Source organism: Erithacus rubecula (assembly GCF_903797595.1).
Source record: "Erithacus rubecula genome assembly, chromosome: 3".
NCBI lineage: Eukaryota > Metazoa > Chordata > Aves > Passeriformes > Muscicapidae > Erithacus > Erithacus rubecula.
Window position 1 is genome coordinate 91,629,384 of NC_136689.1, and position 23,646 is coordinate 91,653,029.

Here is a 23,646-nt window from a genome sequence, read left to right on the forward strand (position 1 = left end):
TCAATGATCCTTGTGGGTCTCTTCTAACTTGGCATATTCCGTGAATCTGTGTGGTTCTGCAACTTGTAAAGCCACTGCAAACCCAGAGATTACAATGTTATATGTCAGTTATAGATCTTGAAGTATTTCAGCAAAATTCCCTCTATGGGGTGATAGCTTTTAAGCACAGACCAGTCAACCCTGAGTCCTGTGCAGAGCCTGGCGTGCTCATCTCTGCAACATTCATTACTTCCTAAATGCTTTCAACAGGTGCAGGGAACTGATAGATCACAGTGAATTATTCTGCAAGCTGATGATAGACAAACCAGAGTCTTCTGGTCTCTGAGGCTTTTGGTCCTTGTCCTGGACTGCACTGCAGTTCTACAGTCAGAAGTGCCAAGTAAGAGACTAAGCTGAGTCCTCCTTTTCCCCATGAACACCATCAGCAGCCAGAGCCAGAATCTTGACTCAGCTCTTGCTGAACTGTGAGCCTCACAGTCTCAGGTAGGGCTGAAAACAGGTGTTTATTGAGAATGTATGAGTATTCCCTTCTATTGACTCTGCATCCACATCTTCTTGCAGATTTTGCAGGGAGGTAACAGGAGAGAAAGGAAGGATCCCAAGTACATTCTATAATTTACCCAATATATTTTTTTAACAGTAGGGGTAACACTACAAGTTTTGTTGGTTGGTGTGGTTGTGTGTGAATTAATTATGTTAAAGTAAAAATCACATTTTAAATTTAAAAAAATCCAGATTTGAATTGTGAGCTTTGTGCTGGATGTTTTGCCTAAACAGCAAACAAAAACTCTCAACTAATTTGTTTTTATTTCATAATGCATCATTTGCCTTTAACTTAACTGTTAATGTAAACCAATGCTTTGAAAGTAATTAACAACCAGTTGCTAATTGGGTGGAAAAAACACCTTTCCAATGAGAGACTTTGGCCAGAATAGATGTTTACAAAAACCTCTTTCTATTGTATGGAAAGAAAATTACATGAACATTATTAAGTGATTCTTAAAACTGCTCACAGCACAGTAAGAGGTGATTTGCATGAGAGGGAAGGCAGAATCCAAACCTGGAAATGTTTATTTATTGTTGCAGTTCTACTTGCCTCAGTGATTATACCCATAAATAAATATTATTAGGCAAGCCTTCACATCAAACTCAACAAGAACATTTCATTGCACTTACTATTTAAAATCTTCTGTGAAGGACAAGGAAAGAGATTAATTTGATAGTAGATCTTTCTTCAAAGAATTACATAATATACTTTTGTATATAATAGGAGGAAACTACAGTGTGTATTGCTCATATTCAGAACCTGGAATGTGAGCTAGGCAGCATGAAAAGTGATACTACAAAACAGAAATAAAGTCATTTTGGTAAAATGGTTGTATAAATTCCCTTTGTCCTGAAATTTAAAACTAAAAGTAACATTTTCCATTCAGCAAGAATGAATTATCCCTAACTCTTTTTTTTTAGCATTAGGGATAAGATCATTTGATGGACCCTATCACAAATGCGTGCCATTCAGTAGTATGCCAGGAAATTGCATGGCTTTTTTTCCCCCACCAATTCACAGCCACTGAATATGTGCTTTATGTGTTTTATATAAGTTAGAAAGTTTAACAGAGTGCTTTGCTGATTTCCTTGACATTGTCTGTCAGTTGAAGGTCTCTGTGTGGGAAGTTTGATGTAAGTTCCGATGTAGTTTTGATATCTCTATGAAAAAAGCTGCAAACAATTTGGTTCCTTCAATGTAGTTGTGTCTGTGAAGAAAGAAAGAGACACAGTGAAGTCTTGTCAGGCTGTCCTGCTCTTAAAATTAGGAACATAAGAAGTTTTAGGAACAACGAAGTTTTATGAGTCTTCAGAGGAATTTGCAAGATTGGTAACCCCCCAGAATTATCCAGTGCACAAAAAATCTGAACATCCTTCAATTTAAGTTCAATAAATCCTCTGGATTTACTTCAGAATATATTTTTTTTAATCCCCAAATTGGCATTACCTGTAGCCAGCAGCATTGAGGCTTTAATGAAGGGAGACAAAAAGTAATTTGAGAAATACTGTAGAATTCCCCTCTTTCCAGAGTTCAGTATGAATTGGCTCAGAGCATGTTTGGGCAACGCACTGAAAAGTAGCTGACCATGGTGCCTCCAACAATGAACACCAGTGACAAGGGATTTTTTTTTTTTTTTATAATTATGCTATTTTGATCCCTGGATATTAAATAAATCTTTATAGCCATTTATACTGAAAAACACGTAAATCCTTACATAATCCTGAGTGTCTGTGACTGGCACACTTCAAAATAGATACTGTGATAGAAGAGTGCCCGTCCACACCATCATCTTTCAGACCAGAGGCAAATTTCATTGCTAGTGATATGAAATTTCCCAATGTGATGAATTTAAAGGCTGAGTAGACACCCCATGAAAAGTGTATAATGGTATGCATTAGACTGGGAATTTTGCTTTCTGATTAGCACAGCAGCTAGTAGGAGATAGTAGATTTGGGCTGCCCAAAGCACAGCAAAACTTTCCATCTGGGCATGCTCATTCAAGACTTCAGTTCTCCCTCCCTTCTCCAATAGGAGAAAGACAAATGAAAGAAACCTGCTTATTTTCTCATTCTGGGAATGCTCCCCAGCATCAGCTGCTCCAATCGGAAGCATCATCACACTTTTCTGTGTTACACTCTGAAACATTCTGGCAACAGGAATTGTTGAGCCATCACGAATGAAATCTGGATCTTCTCCAAAAACTGAAATACATGGGAAAAATGGATTAATAAATAGGTATAATCCAAGTGTTTTTTTCTGCTGTCATATATTTAAGCCAAGAGCTGATACTAAGAGCTTCTGAGTAGAAATGGGTTTGAATGTGTAGCAAATTGATTTCACAAATCAGCTCTGCTCTGTAAACCTCTGGTTTCTTATCAGTACAAAATAGTAAATGAGGCCTTTTGGCTACTCCTATAAAACATATCAAAATTTAGCAAGGTATGGAAGATGCTGATGAGTTGTTCTATCAAAATCAATTAGATTTATAAGGTTAAGAGGCTGCAGCACTGAATTGGGAAATTTGTTTTGCCTATTGTTGAGCACGTCTCTGCACATTTGCAAACACACTAAGAACTGTAAAAAAAAAAAAATAAAAAAAAAAAGGAGCACACCTGTTTTTATTGCCCTTCTTGCTGCTTTGTATAGTAGACCATTAACATCAGCAAGCCAGGGCTTTGCACCCAAAGGCATGGACACCTTCAGTTTGTTTGGACTGTTCCTCTTGGAAAAGACACCTTCCAAGTGTTCCACCACCTGTAGTGAAAATACTTTTCAAAAAGTCTTGCATCTTGCAACTCAAGCTTATACCCACTTTCCTACTTCTCTTGGAAACAATAAGTGCTAAAAACATTGTTTACTACAAGTCTAGATTCATGGGGTGCTAAGAGGGACTTCATTTACACAGTAGTGGCCAAAGAAAACATTTGTCTCCTACCTGCTTTTTCACAACTGAAAGGTCCATGTGGGGCACCTGACGGATTGAGAATTTGCCAATTACTTTTGCTGGAATGACTGTTTTAATGCCTGGTTCATGGAAAGCTCCTTCAATCCCATGAATAGAGAGAGAGGGGTAACGCCACAGGTGTAGAAGTATTTCTTCCTTTAAAAAAAGATTTTAAAATATAAGGGATGACACTGGAGCCAGCCACAATTGATATAAACAAGCTTTTTTAATCCTAAAATTTGTATATGGAGACCTCTGTATTTTGAAGATATTTGATTTTTAATTTACATTCACATGTATTTTTGTTTTTAAAAAATACTACTACTTTCAGAAAGATTTGGATGGTAAGAGTTTTTCAGGAAAAATAAAAATAGAGCATTGTTTTAGATCTTGGAAGTAAATTTCACTAGTGCAAAGTCGTGTCAGAACAACTTCAGATCTGACTGCCTGTTTATCCTGGAACTTGTCACTGGAAAGACTGTGCAGCCATATTCATCCCAGGTGATACCAGTGCAGAAATTCTACTAATGAACACTAAATAACACAACAGGAAATATTATCATTTCAGTAACCAAGTTTTCTGGAGCAGATGAAGAGAGGAAACAAAATATTATGATTGCTATTCTAAGGAAAATAGGAGAAATATGAATTATAAACTGGTCTTCCTGCAGAACCTCAGGGTGCTGCTGCTTTCCTTCAGTTTTATGAGACTAGACCTTTATCTACACATAAAATTAACATCAGTTCATCCTCATAGGTAAAGCATCGAGACTCAGTGTAGTTACATTATACTTTTGTATTACTGATTCTTACAGTCTAGCTTTAGGTAATTTGAAAGATTTCTTTTGGAAATAAAAGCATCCAAGTTAGCAGAATTTACAGAATAATTGTGTTAGTGATAAAAAAATTAATCAACTCCTTTCTCTCAGCTGCCACTTTTGTGCAGAGAGATCTTTTCAATCCAGCCCTTACCTGCTGTTTTTTTTTTTAATTTAGGATATAATTTTTAATTGCTGGTAAGGAGAGGCTTGTAGCTTTGGATGCTTTTTATGGCAGGCTTGGCAGACATCAAAATCTGTATTTAATAAAAACCACCTGAAACATATCTGCCTAAAGCTGCCTCCCATTTTTTCAGAGCTGAATACAACTTCTTTCCTACCATATAACCAAAATGTAGGCATTTTAATGCATGTTTTATTTGGCTGATTAAGCTTGGAGGAAAGAAGGGGTAGGCAGGGAAGGGAGAGTTATACTGTTAGTTATGTATTATTTCTTTTAATTGATTTTTCATATTTCAGATCACTTTCTCCAGATACAGTGCCTTACATTTTCAGCAGACTAATTTATTTACCTTTTACTTCTCAGATCTCCTTTACTTTATTTGAGCTGGCCTTCGACTGAATATATCTTTCAGTTTGGCTTTATGTAGAAACGCTACAAATAGGTGATTTAAATTCTTTCTGCTGAGTATTCATACAGATTTTATATTACCTTGGAGTCATAGAGGAATTTTTTCACACCACAGTTATTTCTATGTTCCTCTAGATCAAATTCAATCGATCCATATAATTTCCTTTCCTCCTCCGTTAGGGCAGCGACACTGTCATAGATTCCAGGGATCTGAATGTGACCTGTGGAATCCACAAGGCTGTCTACAAAATGAGATGCAGATATCAGTACAAGTGGAGCCTCTTTCTTCCCCTTGGCAGTTATAACACCTTCTCTCTTCTCTTTACCTAGCTCTTTACCAAATTATTTACCAATAACAACTGTGCACATCTGTCAAGCTGGGATGCCTAACTTGATAGACTTTCATATTTCTTAAGAAAACCATTGAGCTGCTGTGTGTATTGTGTGATGTGTCTGCCCAGCTTCTGACATGAAGACATCATCCTGCTGGGATACAAATCAGCATTAAAAGGTCAGGTTGTGTGTATGTTTAAAGTTGCCTGTAATCCTTAGATGTTCTTGGTTGATGTGTGACAGACATCAGCTTGTCAGTCACAGCATGCCTGAAGCCCTGGCCTTACAGGGACATTCCTTTCCTCAGCTGCCACCACCGTAGCTGTGTTGGAAACCTGGGGCTCTTTCTTCCATTAGACTTGCCTCCCAGCAGTGGATCGTGGCCCTGACGTTCCCTAGGCTGCTCGGTGGGCAGTGCTCCCCACTGCCCCGGGCTGTGCTTTGTGTTCTTACCCAGCAGCGCTACCAGGTCCAGCAGCGGCTCGTGAACGATGCCCCCAAAAGTTCCAGAGTGAAGGTCCTTGCTGCCGCATTCAACCTGTACCAAAACACTGCTTACATGTAAACACTGGCCACCTTATTCTTCTGTGAGCTTTGTAGTGACTGGTGGCTCCAGTTTTTTAAACAAGATCACAAATGAACACTAAGTGATATTTTTTCCTAATTATTAAATGGAAAATATCATGTCAGAAACAATCTGCTTTGGCAGAGAAGATGGAGCTCTGTTGCCACCCACCAGAGAGAGAAATTCAGCTGTCTGTTGCACTCATATTTGAGAGCAAGGGTCCTTTTCCACTCCCTCTTTTGCTTCAGTAAGATTAAAGACATCATACATTAAACATTTGCATATTATTACTGTTTCTAACATTGGAAAATAAATTCTTCAAGCTGTCTAACCTTTTTATTTAATGCAAAATCATCTTTTAAAAAAGGCAAAAATTAATCTTGTTTGATATTAAAAATATGTGTCCAACCTTAATTCAAGATTGCAACAAATAAAAATTTATAGGTCTCTTGAATAACAAGTCTTTAGAATAGAGGCATTTGAGTTATTAAATAAGTTTTTTTTCCAGACACATTTTCATACTTGGATTTATCATAAAATATTTTCTGCAAAGAACTTGTTTATTCTTCTCAAAACCTCATTACGGCTAACTGTCTACTAGCAGGGAGAGATGATTTTTGATGTTTTAATAGCATCATTTTTCTTAACCAAGACTTAGAAGAATTGAATCAAGGCTGTCAAGGCCATTTCAGTTAAAAAAAAAATCATTCTTTTTCAGACATAAAAGTTAATGCAGATTTTTCTTTAGTTCTCAAGTTCTTTAATCTTCTCTCTGAATTCCTTTCATGCTTCATTGGGAAGCATTTCCAAATGAGAAATTTCTCTTCTTTATTTCACTGTAGCTCACATTGCCAGCTAAATATAGTGTGTTGGCTACAGTGGACTTTTATTTGCTCCTGCCTATGGTTACAAAAATTTTGTGTGGCTTTTAAACCCAGAGATGCAACCAAACTGAGTCCCTTTCAGCTGATTCATTATACTAAGCAGTATCTGCAAAATGGCAGAGCAGCAGAAATTGTGGTTTTGGAGAGAATTGGAGAGGCAGGTGTAGGGATGGTGTCCATGAGAACAGAGGTGATGTGCAGAGGGGAGGATGAGGAGAGACTGGAAGATTAGCAGGACAGTAATGGGATAGGAAAGGGATCAAGGGAAGAAATTATTGAAGAGAAGTTAACAGAAGTAAATAAGGCTAATTGAACTGAAATGAGGAGGGAAACCTGCAGAAGCCAAAAGGGATGCAGAAGAAAGTTCTGTACTTGTAAATATTAAGCTTTCCTTCCATTTTCTCTGCATTCAGATGTAAGTGCAGCTACATCCCTGCTGTCTGTCAGAGGCTCAGTTCTAGTGAACCTGTGTCCTTTACCTCCACAAAAAAGCAGGCATTTCCCCGACTGCCATAGGTAAGGGCAGGCTTCTTGTTGCTGAGCCACAGGTTGTCTGAAATTACAATATAATCAACATCAGAGAAGAAGCTCTGGTTCTCTTCCTCAAGCAGCTTCTCTAGACCCAAGGATCCTGCTTCTTCCATGCCTTCGATTACAAACTTGAAGTTCACTGGCATAGCCTATATAAAAACGAAAAAAATCTGATAAGAAACAAGCATTTTAATTGTTTTTTCAAAAAGGGCTTAAAATTAGGAGCAGACTAGTTTGCTGTACAAATTGTGTTAGGTTAAGAAAGCTGTAAGATGAGTATATAGTATATATAGCTTGCTACATTAGAAAAGCCAGTCACAGACACATATAGGTTCCCAGAAAAGCTTGTTCTTTTCTTAATGTTTTTATCTACTTCACATTTTTAAAGGAGAATAAGTGATGTCTTTTTTTCTTCTTTGTGTTTTCAGAAAACTTGCTGAAATGTCTCATTAAATGGGCTTTCTTTCAGTGCTATTCAATATTCCAATTGCTTTGAAAATTCTGTGTAATAGCAATTGCATTTTTTCAGAAAATTTTCTGTCTCTTACATTTCCACTGTTACTGCCCATGTGGGAGCCACTGGCCATGGTTTTCCCAATGTTGTCTATCACCAGGCTTATATGGTGATATAAATATTGTCAGTGACTCTACTATAATTGTCTTTTTAACACTCATATATTTGCAAGCCTGCTGATTTATAAGGATGCATTTCCAAGAGCAATTAGGAGAACTTTCATTATGGAATGTAGGAATTGAAAATGCTGACACATCCCATAGTGGACATAAATTTAAACTTAGTTTTCTGTTACAATTCATTTTCTCATTAGCGGTTTTCAGATGTTTTCTCTTTTATTCAATGCTCAGATTAAAGTCAAGAAGGAATTCATCTTAAAGGATGGTAGTTAAGCCAGTTACAAGCCTAAAATATATTTTGGTTTACCTTTACTTTGATGGTAAAACTTCTCCAAAATTATTAAATTATAAGAAGATGACTATGTTGGTCATTGCAGTAATTTAGGCAAATGTCTGGCCTCAGAAATGTCAGACTTTTAGTGATTGTATTTGACCTTGGTGAATGCACCATTCAAAGTATTTGCTTTGATAAATCTAATCTGTTGGTGACATAACAGGCCTTTCTGGATGAACATTTTTAGGTGCTTATTCTCTTCACACAGACACATAAATTGAAGGTATCTTGTAGGCAGACAAAGCCAAAGATCAGCAGAATGTATCAGCAGAGATGAGTCTTCATGAGCATTCTGTAATGTCTGTTATTTTACCATTTTAAAAGCTCTCAAGAGAACAGGATGTAAAATATATATTGACTGCTTCCCCATGGGTTTTCCTCTGCAGGGCAATGGCAGCAAGACTGTATTTACATTGCAAGCAGGCTGTTCAAAACACAAATGCCCTAAGATAAATTCTTACTGGAGTGGGACCAGTGCCTTAAGTGTTGCATCAGAAATAGCTAATATTTCAAATTGTGTGTAGTCTGTTGACATCATCTTGCTCAGGAATGTAAATATATGACTCCAGAGATATAATAAATAATAACAACAAATAATAGTAAATAATAAAATTAGCAATAATAATAAAGAATTTCTTATTGATACCTACTAATTTCAAGGCTCTAAATGTTTCTACTGCATTTATCCAAGCTAGGACAGGTCCCTTATTGTCTGTTGTTCCACGCCCATAGAGGTTTCCTTAAAAAGAAAAGGGGTAAGTTTCTAAGCAATCTTTGAATTTTCCCTCATCACTTCAATGTAATTGGCAAATCCTAGTTGCCACAGAAGCTTTAGATGGAGGGAAGAAGTGTCAAAAGTGTCAGGATTTTACTGACTGTTTAAACAAGGTGTTGAGTGTTCAAGTGCTTCCCAATGGACTGGTACACTTTTTTTTTTTCCCCTTCCTTCATTTTGTATGCATTGTGCTGTGGTTTCTGCAACCTGCCAATTTTTGAGCTTCACTTTTCTCAAGAACTGTTGGTTCATACCAGATATGCCTTAAGGCATTGCACAATATGCAGCTGCTGGATATATTCAGACCGGGTAACAAGCAGCAAAAACCCTACAGATAAATGCCATGGCAGAAATATGAAGCTACAAGTCTAAGTATGTAATTTCTTTTTCAACTGTACATCATGTACAGTTATCACTGTACATGAAACTGAAATCTGTGCCTGTGTATAAACTTCTGTAGCAGTCCCCACTGGATGTACACTGGAATAAGGCAGAAGAATTACACCCATAACACTGTTGGGAATTGATCCCAGATAAAGAGAAAGGGTGTGTCAGTGGTTATAGCCTGGGAATCAGGATTTCTGAGGTCTAACTTGTCTGCTGACCCTCTATCCATAATTTTGTTCCTTCAGTCAGCTAGTGGTGGTGGAAGGATAATGAAATTAAGGAGTCCTCACATTCTTCCATCACAAATGCTCCTTAGCTCCAGCATGGCAGGTGGAAGTACAAAAGTGGCATGAGGCAAGAGCAGGAGGTATGAGGGAGGGTAATGGTTGATGCAAAAATCCTGTAAGAACTTTTAAGCAGAAATTGATTCTCTATTGAATACTCTAGAAACCTCGCATTGCTTTTCCACACCGAATATTAGGCAGTCACTGATGGGTCTCATTAGTCTCAGAACAATCATCAAAGCTGAGAGCTGCTGAACACTTCCCAAAATCAGAAATCCTCACAGAAGGTCCTCATGCTTTGGTTAAATACGCAGGAGCCCTTCTCCCACTCAGAACCTCAGTTGTGTATTCAAGTACTGACACAAAGCTTGTGAAAAGATGCACACCATCAATTTCAGTCAGTGTGTAAGGGTCAGTGTTCCAGCCATCTCCCTTCTTGGCAGGCTGCACATCCACGTGACCATAGAAACATACAGTGGGGTTTTGTGGATCCTTCCCCAGCTCCCCAAGAATCACAGAAGGCAGTGGGAGGACTTGGCCATCAGGCAGCTGTGAAGAAAGGTTAAAAAAAAGGCAACTAAGGGATACCAAACTTTCTAAAACTTACCAATGTACAAAAATAATCTGGAATTACTTATTACTTATCTGAAAATACTTCTACACTCAATTGACTTTGATTTTATTAGGTGCACAAATCTGATTGAATCCAGTTCTAAACTATTCAGAGAAACTAAGATCTTTTTCCCCAACTGTTTCTTTCCTGCTGGACTTTGTAGAACTCTTCTAACATTTTATTGTCATAAATGCCCTCCACACTAAGCTCTCACTTCCCAGCACTGCAGAAGACAGAGGTAGCCTTGTGTTATGGAGTCTATTATGACACTGAAATAGTCAAAAGCCACACAGATTAATTTGGGGTTTGATTTCACCACAGACAGAGGTCAGCAAGCCTGTAAGCTCAAACATGGAAATGGAAAAAAAGTGTTGCTGGCAGGAGGCAGCAGCTATTTCAGACTGCCTTAAAAACAGGTTAAGGCTAATCCTCTAACATAGCTCTGCGCAGAACAGAGCTCCACATGGCCCAATTGTGTTCTCTGCAACTATCAACTGACACAACCTGAAATATTGTTGCTGTACTTCAGGGTCCCAGTGCTAAGAATCAAAATCCTCACTGAATGCCTCAGAGAGAAAAAAAGAAAGAAAAAAAAAAAAGAAAAGAATCACAATTATTAAATTTTTGAATTCCAGTTAGAGTAGGAATTTAACTGCCCAGGGCGGGAAAGAGCCTATGGCTACAGTAAGGTAAGTTAACTAGAGACTGAGGTTGCTCAGGGATGAATTCTTCCCTGTTTCTTTTCAACAATGAAAGAAAATAACTTGGATCATTTGTCAGGAGCTCTGAAAACCAAAGATGATGCTCTAGGTAGCTAACCCTTAATCTGACAACATTTTCCTTGTAAAACAACCTCCCTCATAAATGAAGTTCAGTGACAAATGATTAGTTCTCATGCTTAATTACAGACAAAAATATAAAAACAAACCCCAGTAAAAATCTCAGTCCTTTGACTTTTTCAAACTGCTTCCCTCCAGTTAAAAGCATCAAACTCCCTCTTTGCACAAAACATCAATTTGCATTTGGATTGCCTGTGTAGTTTCCAGTATGCTCAGTTCTCAGACCTGATTTCAGCAGGTGGCATGTAGGTACAAATTGTTAAAATTGCTTTCAAAAAAGAACACTGAGTCATAACATACATGTAAATAGCACTGAGTGCAATAGGTAGAGCCATGTGTAGATATGATGTTTTAAGTCCAAGGATCAGATAAGCACCTGATGTGACCCCAAGCTGACTAATTTAACAGTGGCTCCCAGCGCTGCAAGCCTGTCTGCTGCCAATGCCATCATCCGCATCACTTCCTTCCTTAGATGTGGTTGAACAGAATCACTTTCCACAGCCACCCATTCCTTCAGATCCTGCACAGGAAGAAACGTGCAGTTAGATGATCCAGAATGTTGTTGCCCTTGGCCCTTGTATCAGAAATCTCACATTGGAAGATTATTTCCTTTCTGTATCATCACAGATGCTCTGTGGTTTCAGGATAGAGAAGAATTGCTTAGATGTCTCCCCAGGGTTGAGATTTCTGATTTTCTAAACAGGGAAGGTGCTCACACTTAGGTATTCACACTGTCAACCCTGGATCTGAAATCCAGTGCAAGAGGAGATAGACTAGATACTGATTAGTTTGCATTATAGAAATTTCATTATGTACACCTTACCTTGGTGATCCTCACGAGGACTCATTCAGAAGTGCTCATAGATTCAAAGCACAACTGATATTGACTGGACTAGTTATGTTTCTGTCCTTTTACATAAGGCTGATAAAAGTAAAAGCATAAGCCAGCATGGCACCAAGACTTCTCTCCTTGTAAAGTGCAAACCTACAACAATCAGTTCTGAAGCAAGACAGAGAGCAATTTCCCATGCAGGTGCATTTTGGCTTAGTGAACACACCCAAAGGATGCCCACAACCACTTTTTGCATTAGTGTCCAGTCAGGTCCCTCCTTCACCCCAGGGGTCCCCAGCAGTCTGTCCCCTTACACCCTCGCTGTGTGAAGTGCATGCTGCACTCCTGATGCCAGACATGGGACCCTGCTCATTACCTTTGTGACAGGCAGTCCTCCTGCCAGAGGAGCCCAGGCCTCAGGGGCACCAGCTCTGTGCTCATCATTTCACTGCAATATAGCTCCTACCTTGATGAAATCACTTTGATGTGCATCAATGTACTGGAAGATCTCAGTCTCCAATGCTGAAGAGGATGAGGAGGACATAACTGCCTTAGAGAGCAGCACAGGGCTGAAATGGATGCTATCTGAAAGTTAAGGACAAAACTCAACATTACAGACACCCTGCAATATACTTTTCTTTTCAGCACTAGAAAGCAGAGACATTCACAAAGTGCTGAGCTTATTTGTCTTTTACTCTCCTCAAGCCAGGAGTAAGTGAACTCATTTTACCACATAAAAACATTAATTGATTCATAAGCAAGTAGCTGAAAGAAAAAAATTGAAAAAATAACCAAAGAATGAACATCTTTAGTTTCACCTTTATAAATAACTTAGGGGTAGCATTTTCCAAAGAAACATTTGTTGCATCAATTTTTCAGTACACAAGCATCAAATTGTATGTTCTGGGAAGACAACACTGGGGCAAGACTTGCAGACACCAACAGGCATGGGGACTCATCTTTCTTTTTCTTCATTTCCAGAATAATAGAACATCCTGAAATTGAAGGGATCTGCACAGATCATGGAGTCCAAGTCCTGGTCCTGCACAGCACAACTCCAGGAATCCCATCACGTGCCTGAGAGCATCATCCAAACACTCCTCAAACTCTGTCAGGTTTTGAGCTGTGACCACGTCCCTGGGGAGCCCATTCCAGTGTCCAAACACTCTCTGGGTGAAAAACCTTTTCCTAATATCCAACCTAAACCTTCTCTGACACAGCTTGAGGCCATTCCCTCAGGTCCTACCCCTGGTCACCACAGAGACAAGATCAGTTTTTGTCCCTTTTCTTGCCCTCACGAGGAGGTTGTAGACTACAATGAAGTCTCCCCTCAGTCCTCTCTTCTCCAGGCTGAACAGAACAAGTGACCTAAGGTGCTCCTCACGTGGCTTCCCCTCAAGGCTCTTCACCATCTTCATAATCCTACTTCAGATGCTCTCTAATAGTTTAATGCATTTTTTTATATTGTGGCACCAGAACTGCCCCCAGCACTTGAGATGAGACCACGCCAGAGCAGGACAATTTTTTCCCTTGCCTGGCTGGTGATGCTGCATCCTAGGATATGATTTTCTTTCCAGACTGCCAGAAAAATAGATTCACTGACACACATTCCATATTTTACATGAATAAAGGAAAAAAAGCCTGACACTGAAGAGTATTAGAAAACAAATAGCTTTTGTTGTTGATTAACAGTAACAATACTGAAACACTTCATAAGTACAGAAGTAATTTAGTAATTTAGTAACTGCAAACCTCTCTGCCATCTTTCTTTTTTTTTTGTTTTTTTGTTTGTTTTTTTTTTTTTACAAGGTTTAAAGTGTGTTTTTCCTATTCTTCCAGTTTTCCTTTCATGTTTGCTTGAAGTTGTTGATGTAGTGTTGTGAAGTGGTATTAGCTGAGTAATCCTTGGATGGCTAAATACTTGGTTAGGTTAAATTCAGAACAGCTGCTATATCAGGCAGTGATAGGATGGACTCCAAGGTCAAAATCCAATGCTTTTCTAAAGTTATTCTATAATAGTAACGAAAGGTGTAGTTGCAGGTCCATCCATAACTCCTTAACATTGATGCATTACTAAGGTGATAGGCTATGGTAATATTAATAATTTCAATTATGGTTCTCTGACAGAGGAGGAAGATTGAAAACCCAAGCATGATGAACAAGATGAGGGAAGCATTGTTCACTTTGGCTGGAGATCCCGGCTGTATGAAGGATGTGCCACATTTTCCACCCCTCCTTCAGAAGCAAGGTTACAAGGCTTACTTCACTTTCTGAAGTGAAGCTTTGAGAAGGCTTCTGACAGTAGACATAATTCCCAGTGTCAGTTCTTGACATCTCTTGGCACTGGAAACACTGGTGTTGAAAGAGATCAGATGCTGATTTTGCAGGAGAGGGAAGCTGCAAAGCACTGTTTTGGAGAAGACTTGCTAACCAAGCCAAGAAAATCCAAATTTGGAGGTGGCTTTTAGGATGAACAGATTAAATTTAGCCATGTTATTTAAATATAAAAATATTTTAAAAATATTAAGCCCCAACCTTAAATGATGGTCAAAATACTGTTTTCTTCTTACATTGTTTTCTCCATAAAATAATAAACCCTACCTCCAAGAGATGGATCTAATCAACAATCCCCTCCAAGTATTTTCATCACCAGTCACAGCAGCAGCAATTTATCCTAAAGCAAAAGTAATTATTACAGGAATTTTTGAAGCAAGCATGGAAAAAAATCTGGACACTTTAGACGAGACAAAGCAGTTACTAGGATCTAGCAACAGACATGGTGTAGAATGAGGTTTTGATAATTTAGTTTGCAGCCACCTTTGGATTGAGCTACTGCAGATAAGGTTTAAGAACAGGAATTCTTCAACAAGCACCCTGAACTTAAAAACCCCAGTTTGGCTATTTCTTCCAGCCTTGGACTGTGCAAGTGGCTGCAAATATTGGACAACTGAAGCCCATTTCACAGAGGGCAATAAGAAGTAGAAGTGTGGACCAAGGCAAGGTCAGGAGGACTTCCCAGTCTGCACAGGGAAGAGAAGACCATGAGTGCCAGACCAGGGTGATAGTAACAGGACCCTGGTGAGCTGGACCCTGAGTTTCCTGGCACAGACAAGACACTGGCACTTGCTGGGGCAGTGCCTGGGGTAGACACAGGAGGGCATTTGAGCCAAGACATTGCAGGTGATGTTCAAAAGGGGCTCAAGGTACTTGGAGATTATCAGCAATAGGTAAAAGCTGAGCAGAGAGGCCATTTATGTTGTTTGCTTCTCCTTTTGTCCCTGTGCACTTTTGGGGGAACACACAATGGTTCTGTTTGTGCGACATTGCTCAGTCTCAATTTAGCCAGCAGTGTCCCAGGAGAGCAAATTTACCTTGAGGCTGGTCCTTTTGACTGATAAAGTGTATTCCACCTGGGAGCTGGGTCTCACAGAGGGGAGCTGGCTCCCACATGAGCTGAGGAGAGTATGGGGCTGTGATGAGTGCATTTGTGAGGGGCTCTGGAAAAGCACAAGGCACTGCACCCCCAGAAGAAAGTAATAGCATAAGAATGGTACAGGGGACATTCATCTGAAGGTGGGATGAAACCTAGTTTTGCCACAGTCAAGAGGTCCCAGGATTTCAATCAGCTGTTCATCTAGAGAGACATCAGGGCTTTTGCCTTCATTTACCACAAAGCTGGCTGGATGCCTCAGTTTCACACATATTTCACTCGTTTTTCTACCTTGTAATTTCCAGACCTCAATTTGGAAAACATTTACAACAGAGGCCACTGAATGCACCCTCATTTAATTTTACTGTAGAAAAGCAGACAGGCTTCTCAGGCTCACTTATGTAAAAAGTAGATCTTTTGGTTATGCCCCACTCGAATATGGAAGATCATAGCAGAGGTCAGAACATGGCTAAAGGCACCAAGCTCATGCAATGGATTTAAATATCAGTGTCTCCATCACATATGATTTCCCCCCCTTCAATTCAAATATTTGATATTGCTGAATTCTATGCATTTTCACTTTAAAAATTATCCTATTTATATATATATATATAAGTCACCTTATGGTGACTTGAATAACTACGTACCTTTTAATTTCAGAAGCACAAAAGGGCTGCTTGCTTTTACAGAGGATGTGTGCCGTGGTGCTGGTATCTTCCTCTTTTTGTCTCAGTTAGGTGCAAATGACCTGGAAAGATGCAGACAAGAGACTTATGTCTTTGTCATGTTTCATTAGCATTTAACTGTTTAAGAAAATGAAACAAGGAAGCTAAAATGCTGTGAAGGAAAAAAAGCCCCAACCAATCAAGCAAAATATCCTAGGGGAATTTGGAATTATTCTGTGATATTTTTGAAACATCACAGAATATCACAAAAATACTTTCTTTCATAAACAAAAGTAAGGAACAGTGGCAAAGTCTGAAAAATGAATGTGAGGCAATACCAAGTAGCAGAGTGCACAAAATATTAATAATTCAAACCATAAATTAGGTAACAGCTATGTTTTGCTGTAGCAGAAGGAAGGAGGGGAGTAGCTGGTGGAAATTCATGTTAATGCACTACTAATACACAAAGTGCTGCTCAGGAGCATTGGGATTGCAACTGGAACAGCTCATGTCAAAAAGCGAGTCAGTTTAATAAAGCTGTTGAAAGATTTCAGGCAAGGCTGAAATATCTCAGTGTCATGAAGAGGGGAAAAATTATTTGAAAGGATGATAAAGCCAGGGGGATATCAAACAAAGACTTCAGTGTTCAATGTCAAGTGTATTTTATTTGATGTTATTTTAAGGAGCAGTTGCTGGTCTATAGAAAAATGGAATATGCCAATTTTTGGAAGTAATGCATGACAGTCAGTTTTGCACTTTCTCTTCCTTTGTTCCTTAGTAGTAGGAACATTTTTTGTCTTGCTCCCTCCCATGTCATTAAGCACTGTTAAAACTTAGTGTTCTTCTGTGGTGATTTAACAAGATTTAACAAGAAACCCAAGTTTATTCTTTAACCAGGATGATTCTTTGATAAAATATCAACTAAACTTGCAAACATTTGAGAAGCAGCTCCTGAGCATGCTTAGAAGGCCTCCTTGTCTCTGCTGAAGAGAGCTTCATGTGCTTCCCTCCCTGCTACACAGTGCTTCAGGTGGGTGCAGGGAGGAGGGTGCCAATGAAAACATTGGGCTGCAAACACCCCAGAGAGCAACTGCCAAGACTCATCTGGTTTGCAAATAACACAAAGTACATGAAAGGAGATAAAGATGGTTATGGCAGTAGGAACTCATTTACTAAATCAATGGTGGACTCCACTGAAAGGAACATTCCCTCTAAACAATCACCATCAAGGAAGAAAACTGAGATAATAGGGTTATTTTTTAACCTCCTTTGACAATATCCATTGATAAGTGATATACCTTTGGTGGAAGCAGGCAACCAAGCCACAGTCCCCTCTCCAGTGAAGTGAAGACCCTTGGAGGAGGAGGAGGATGACAACTCTTCACCTGGCAGCTCTCAAACCCAGCCCTGACCTTGTGCAGCTGCTGTTGCTGTAATGACCAGGAGCTGCAGGGACCCAGGCACCTGCAGGGGAATGAATGCCATCTCTCAGTGCCTGACTGTGTTTGAGGATTACTAAAGAAGTATCATCCAAATCAACAGACCGTGTAGAAACAATGAAAATATCTGGTGGAAGCCTAGGCAAGGTCTCCACTTGCTGGCAGGTGAACTGCAACACCCAGTGCTATTTCCAGCAGCCAGCTCCTCAAGTGTTGCAGTATCAGTTGCCTGAATAGTGTTTTGGAGAGCAGCAATGATCAGTCCTGCCCATGTTCAAGTCAATCCTTTAGTAAAAAAATAAAAAAGTGAGACCCTGTTTATCAGTCCTGTTTTGTTGCAATACAGATGATATTTTAAAAGAATGTCCTTATCTCTAGGGGCTCTTTGCAGTTGCCTTTGTTGCTGATGATGAGAGCCTGAACTGGAAAAGTCTCCTCTTTCACCTGCAGAACAGGGACATTTTATCTCAATTTTACTGGTAAGTTCTGCAGTTAATGAAGAGATAGCTCTAAATGAAAGATTAATTTTGTGTTTGGATGTTCACTTCTGACTCTCTGTCATATAATGATCAAATCAGGATAACCAAATCAATAACACACGAAGTCATGAGAAATTTTTCTACCTCCTTTTTCCTCCTGGAAGTTCAGTATCCCGAGAGGAATTCCAATGCCAAAAGCACTTTAACATTTCTGATAAGTGTTGCTGCTTTACAGTGGTATGTCAGAGGACTGAGAGAAAAGAGGTGGATCTTGCTTTGTCTTGAAAAGTGGGAAAGAAAATATACATTTCTGTTAAAGCAAAGCCCTTCCCCCAGGAAGCAGTATTCCCCTTTGTGCCCAGGGAGAAGTAATTCAGTATTTACCTAAGAAAATTTTCTGCTAATTGGTTTGCAATCAGATAAATGTGGGTATAAAAATATTCTTCCTGGAAAGACAGCTCTGCTGGCTCTTGCTCTTTTCATGGAAAAAAAGTTTCATAGGAAAGAACTGCGGGATGTTCAGTATTTGTACTTAGATGTGGATAGCCTCACCATCTTCTAGCTGCCACATCTCCCATAAAAGGAGAAGTGCTGAATTTGTAATAAATTTTAGGTACTTCTGTCTGCATACAAATTTCTACCCTCAAAATCCTCAAAATGCCCATTTTAAAAGAACCTCTATTGATTTAGTCAAATTCAGTAATAAGCATATTAAGGTAATAAGTAGTAAGGGAGGTCCAGGTCCTGTCTCAGAGCCTTTCAAAGACCTTTCCTTTTTTTAAGTACTTGTTCTTCACATGATTAATATGCAAAAACTCATTTGAAAATTAAATGCAAAATTTGGGGGGAATTAAATGTTTGTTTTAATTTATTTTAAATAATAGTATTTTTATATTAATTCTACCTCATTTATCTTAGCTTTAAGTTTTTCACATGGGAGTTATTCCTGAATTAGAAAAGTACAAGTGAGATTAAAAATAGATCTATTATATCTAGTAGATCCATTCAACTATTTGTCTATTTATCACATAATACTACTGTGAAATTATACTATCATGTGAAAAAAAGCTATTATTACTTTATAACTTAGTATTTCATTGCTAATTGCCCCTTATTTTATACCTCTAACTTGGAGCAGGGTTCGAGGTCCACAATATAAGAGATTTATTTTGTTATGGTCCTTATTACATTTATGGGAGATCATAAACATTGCCCACATTGCTTAGAAGGATTTTTAAATGTAGAAAGGCTTTTCTCTTTAATGAGAACACTCTCTGATGATAACTTATTAACCACAACAAATGAAAGAACCAACTCAACCAATAGTTTGGTTGAGTATCCTCTTTGGGATACAGTAAGCGTTTAAACATGAAGAAATAGACTGATTAAAGGAAAACAAGAGCAGAACAGAAACAATAAGATAAAGGGGGAAAAAAAGCACCACTTGATCTGTTTCTCTTGTGCTTTGAAAATGTAAACAATTTAGGGCAGAGATGATCTTGGTGTTACTATCTCAGAGCAAGTGTAGCATGCTCACTTCATTACAAAGTGATGGTACCTTCACCTCATTGGCACTTCAGTAGAATTAGCATTAACTGTTACCTTAATTAAAAGGGTATCCTAAATAATTTTCAATCCTAAATTTGACTGAGCAAATATATAAGAAATACACTGTTAAGAGGAATATTTCACTGTCAGAGAAATTATATGATGGCTTTCAGTGCTACCTGTCCCTCTTTAAGCAACTACTGCTAATTCAAGACAGCTATTTTTCATTTCTTGAAAGTGCATTGCAGAAAAGCAGGAATAGTATTGTCATGTCATAACCAGTGGTACTTTGTTATTTTTGCAGGTTAATGTCATTTCTCAATAGACTCCCTTAATATGACTTATCATTGCATCCTAGAAGTATTGGTGTGGAATGGAGAGGCCCTTTCACACAACTCCCCAAATCTCCCTCCCCTACAGAGATATTTCTGCTTCCCTGTGCAGCAGCAAGCCCTTCCACCTCTTTGCTCCTTTCCACTTCACACTGCAGTTAGAAGAGTATTTCCCAGCCACCCTCCTTCAAGATAATCTCAACTGACACCAAAACATAAGTTAAGCAACACTGTCCACTGTGAGAGCTTGTCAACAGTGGAGTGAGATTGTGCTGGTAGAGAGGAAAAGATCCCCAAGACCCCGAGCAGTTGTTACCTGGATGTCGAAAATCACACCTGGATGTGTCAGTGGAAGGAGATCAACTTGGAAAAGGTCCCCTTGCCCAGGCAGCAGATGCTTTACAAAGATAGCTCACTGCAGACTGTCCTCTGCACAGAGGAATGATGCTCAGCAGCTTCCAGGAGCAAGGTCACACAGATTTAATATACTGTGTGCAGGAAGAGCAATAGCACAGAGCCCTCTCACCACCTGGTGGATCATTCAGCACCCTCTCTGTAGCCAGAGCTCCAAGCATGCAGGCTTTGTGATAAGATAAACAAACAAGTTCTTGTCCAGTGCAAATTCCAGTGCTCTGAGTGCTGAGATAGAAGACTGTCCTATTTTTCCAAAAGCAACATTGTAAATTCATTTGGCTTAATAATTAAGCAATTTTTTTTCAGATATTAATCCCACTGAATTGATGGCAAGAGGTTATTCCCCCCTTGATATCCTTCACACAGCTTTTCTCAGCCAAATAGCATGGGTGTTCTTTAGAGATGATTAATGCTCTCTTTGCAGGTGAGGCTTTTATCCAGCTGATAACTTAGTCATTTCCAGATAGACACATGAGAGACTGGCTTTTCAGGCTCTCCAAGTAAAGCTGACACTAACTGTGCAGCACTTTGCTTACACAGCTCTTCCTAGTGCCTCCTCCCTGCTTTATGTGAGGTCCAGGAACTGGCAGAGTCAGGGCACGAGTCACTGAGGTGGTGCTGCACACGGTGTCCTTCAAGGCACATGTCTGGAGCACCATAAAGTTAACTCAGTTTGACACTCCGCTGACTTCTGCATCCCAGCTGGGTGTCCCAGGAGCCACAGCCTCTCAAGAAAGACTTAGAGTATTTTTCCATTGCAGTCTCCCTGTCATTGAAGTGTATTTGGGAGAAGGCCAAAGTAAGCTGAGGTTCTTCTCTTGGCAAACACAAGCTCTTTTAAACTTAAATGAAAAAACACAGCTTAAATATAAGCTTTCTTAAGCTTGAATAACTGAAAAATAGAAGAACCCACTGTTTATATACATATGAATATGTATTCACACTCACAGTAATATTGCCTCTTGCTAACAGATGTTACCATTGCAAAGCTTTTGGGAGTGTGACCTTAAGGTGGAGTGTGAGCTGTTTCATAGTGCCACTGCCCATGACAAAGGTAAAGCACCTTCCCCAGCAGAGGAAATGCCCATTGAACCAGGGCTTTGCACCACTCACACACTGTGCTCCTTGTGCCAGCCGTGAGCCTTTTTGTGAAAAATGCAACAGTGCTTCAACAAAAACAGAAAGACATAATTACAAGACTGGAGCCTTTGGTTAGCCAACTGGTTCATATCTGAACATCTTAAACACCTGCACACAGACACTGAGCCTGCTAACCACCAAGACAGAGGCAGGACTAGTAGATCAGGATCTTTAACTGAGTTGTTATAAACTTAGTAACAACTTCACTGGAAAGTAGCTCTCTACTCATTCCACTCTTTCCCTACAGACAAGTATTTTTGCTCTCTTTGTTATACTCTCCTCAAGCAGAGAAGTTTCTCATATATTCAAAGGCCTTTCAACAGAACTGTAGTATGTGCTTTGACATAGCTTAAAAGGCAATGATGGCTTTTCAATTTTAGTACTATAGAAAATGAAACATTTAGAAGTTGGGTTTTTTTTTGGTTTTTTTTTTAATAGCTCCTAATGTCTAAGAAAATGACAGTTCTGCAAATCACTGGTTTGGATATAAGCCATTAATCCCACACTCTGAGAACCTAAATCCTTATTTAAATTATAAAATTTTGGTTGAAATAATTGAGATAGTTCATGAAGATGCATAAAGTTTGTACACCCTCACTCACTGAACTTCACAGGGAGTTAAGTTTTATTGTGAACTAAAATAGAGAAAGAGAGGAAGTCATCCCATGACAATGTTTAAAAATGCATTTAAGTCATTAGCTATGAAATGTCAAGTGCATAAACAGCTGTTAGAAGAGCAGTTCCACCACGTGCTCCTGTCCTGGAATGCCTGGAAACCAGTCTTTAAGCAAAGCATAGCTTGACCAGGAAAAAAAGCATCTTCTCCCCATTTGCAACACTTTATGTACCCTTTCCTACAAGATGGGCAAGGGGAAGGCTGGGGAGGGAATGGAATCTTAGATACATATTGCCTGGATATGTGCTTGAGTCAGGAGACTTTTGGTGCTCCAGATGAGCAACATTATCACAGGCTTTAGTTTCTATAACTTTTTGTCAGTGTCCAAATTCCTTCCTAATACAAGAGTATCATCACCTACCTTAGAAGGCACTGGGGTGTGCATATCATGTAGGGCTGAGCTTTAGGGCAGAACTCAGCTTGCTGTCTTGGCTTGCAGAGCTGGTGAACAAGGAAACATATCCAGTGCACTGCTACAGGCACTGCCCCAAGCTCCCCAAACATTCATTCTAATGAATGAGGCTCATTCTAAACTGATCATCACCCAAAGCCCTCCTTAAATCTAGGGTGCTATTGGCCAACCTAAACAAACAACAACAGGTTTTCCAACTCTGACTCTTAATCCCAAACCCTACCAGTCTGACACATCCATTGCTTTTGTTTCTCATTTATTTGTGCAACTCCATTGTATTCTTGGACTGTTTCCCCTGTGCTGTACAGATATAAGTCAGTAGTAGAGCTGGATATCCTTTTACTACACACTCATTTGGGTTGAGGAATACCCAAGTTCAACAGTAAATCTCAATCTATGACATGCAATTCCATAGAAACTGCCCATAAAAAAACCACTTTAAATTTAGACAATTTTTTTCATTTCTTCTCTATATGGAAAACCCACAATAGTTGTATTCTTTTGATATGCCTCCGAATTAGAATATAAAAAAATATAGCAAAACAAAAAAAGGCCTTTTTTCTTTTTATTTATTTATTTCAGAAGTCAATATCTTAGATTACAGAAAAGCAAATAGGAACCAATAAAACATATTCTGATGTCCCCTTACTTTCCTACAGTGCCTTTCCTCATTAAGGCTGCAGAGTTTAAGAGAGCTTGTTTTCATGTTAGCACCTGTAGGGAAACTGGCTAGGCAGGGATACTCCCATAACAAAAGCTATCAAGGAACATACTCAGCCCCCCATATCATCACTAATTTAGTATAGGGGACTGAAGATAATGCCATCATTAAATGGATCCAGTTTCTGTCACATTTAGAGAACTACAAATGTGTTTATAATGTCAGCCTCAGTTTCTCGATTTGCATGCAACTCTGCTTTTACCTATCTGATCAGTCACTGCTAGGGTAAAGGAAAAGTTATTACTGAAAATATTGCTAGAGGCACCACATATGCCCATTTCCAAAGCAGAAATTTCATGAAGAACTCATAGTGAAAAATCTAACTCTGGAATATGATAGATTTAAAGAGTCCAAATCATCCATTTAATACCTTGTGAGCGATCTCAGCTGAATAAAAAGGTGTCAGAGATGTCAGATCCTTCATCTGTGTGCAGCCTTCCCAGCCACAAGTAAACATGTCTTTTATCTACCTAGACTTG

The 23,646-nt window shown here is 39.1% G+C and overlaps 1 protein-coding gene across 1 annotated transcript; it reads right to left on the reverse strand.

Moving 5' to 3' along the window:
* Nucleotides 1-675: 675 nt before the first annotated feature.
* Nucleotides 676-20,520, reverse strand: CNDP1 (carnosine dipeptidase 1). Its single transcript, XM_079302839.1, has 15 exons — nt 20,121-20,520; nt 17,305-17,470; nt 15,989-16,089; nt 14,513-14,585; nt 12,378-12,496; nt 11,456-11,599; nt 10,014-10,176; nt 8,832-8,920; nt 7,163-7,363; nt 5,688-5,772; nt 4,983-5,143; nt 3,483-3,647; nt 3,160-3,301; nt 2,601-2,748; nt 676-1,754 (listed from the first exon to the last, which is right to left on the reverse strand). The coding sequence occupies exons 5-15, from the start codon at nt 12,453-12,455 to the stop codon at nt 1,649-1,651; spliced, it is 1,482 nt and encodes a 493-aa protein (XP_079158965.1). The 5' UTR covers nt 12,456-12,496; nt 14,513-14,585; nt 15,989-16,089; nt 17,305-17,470; nt 20,121-20,520; the 3' UTR covers nt 676-1,648.
* Between the last annotated feature and the right edge of the window lie 3,126 nt (nt 20,521-23,646).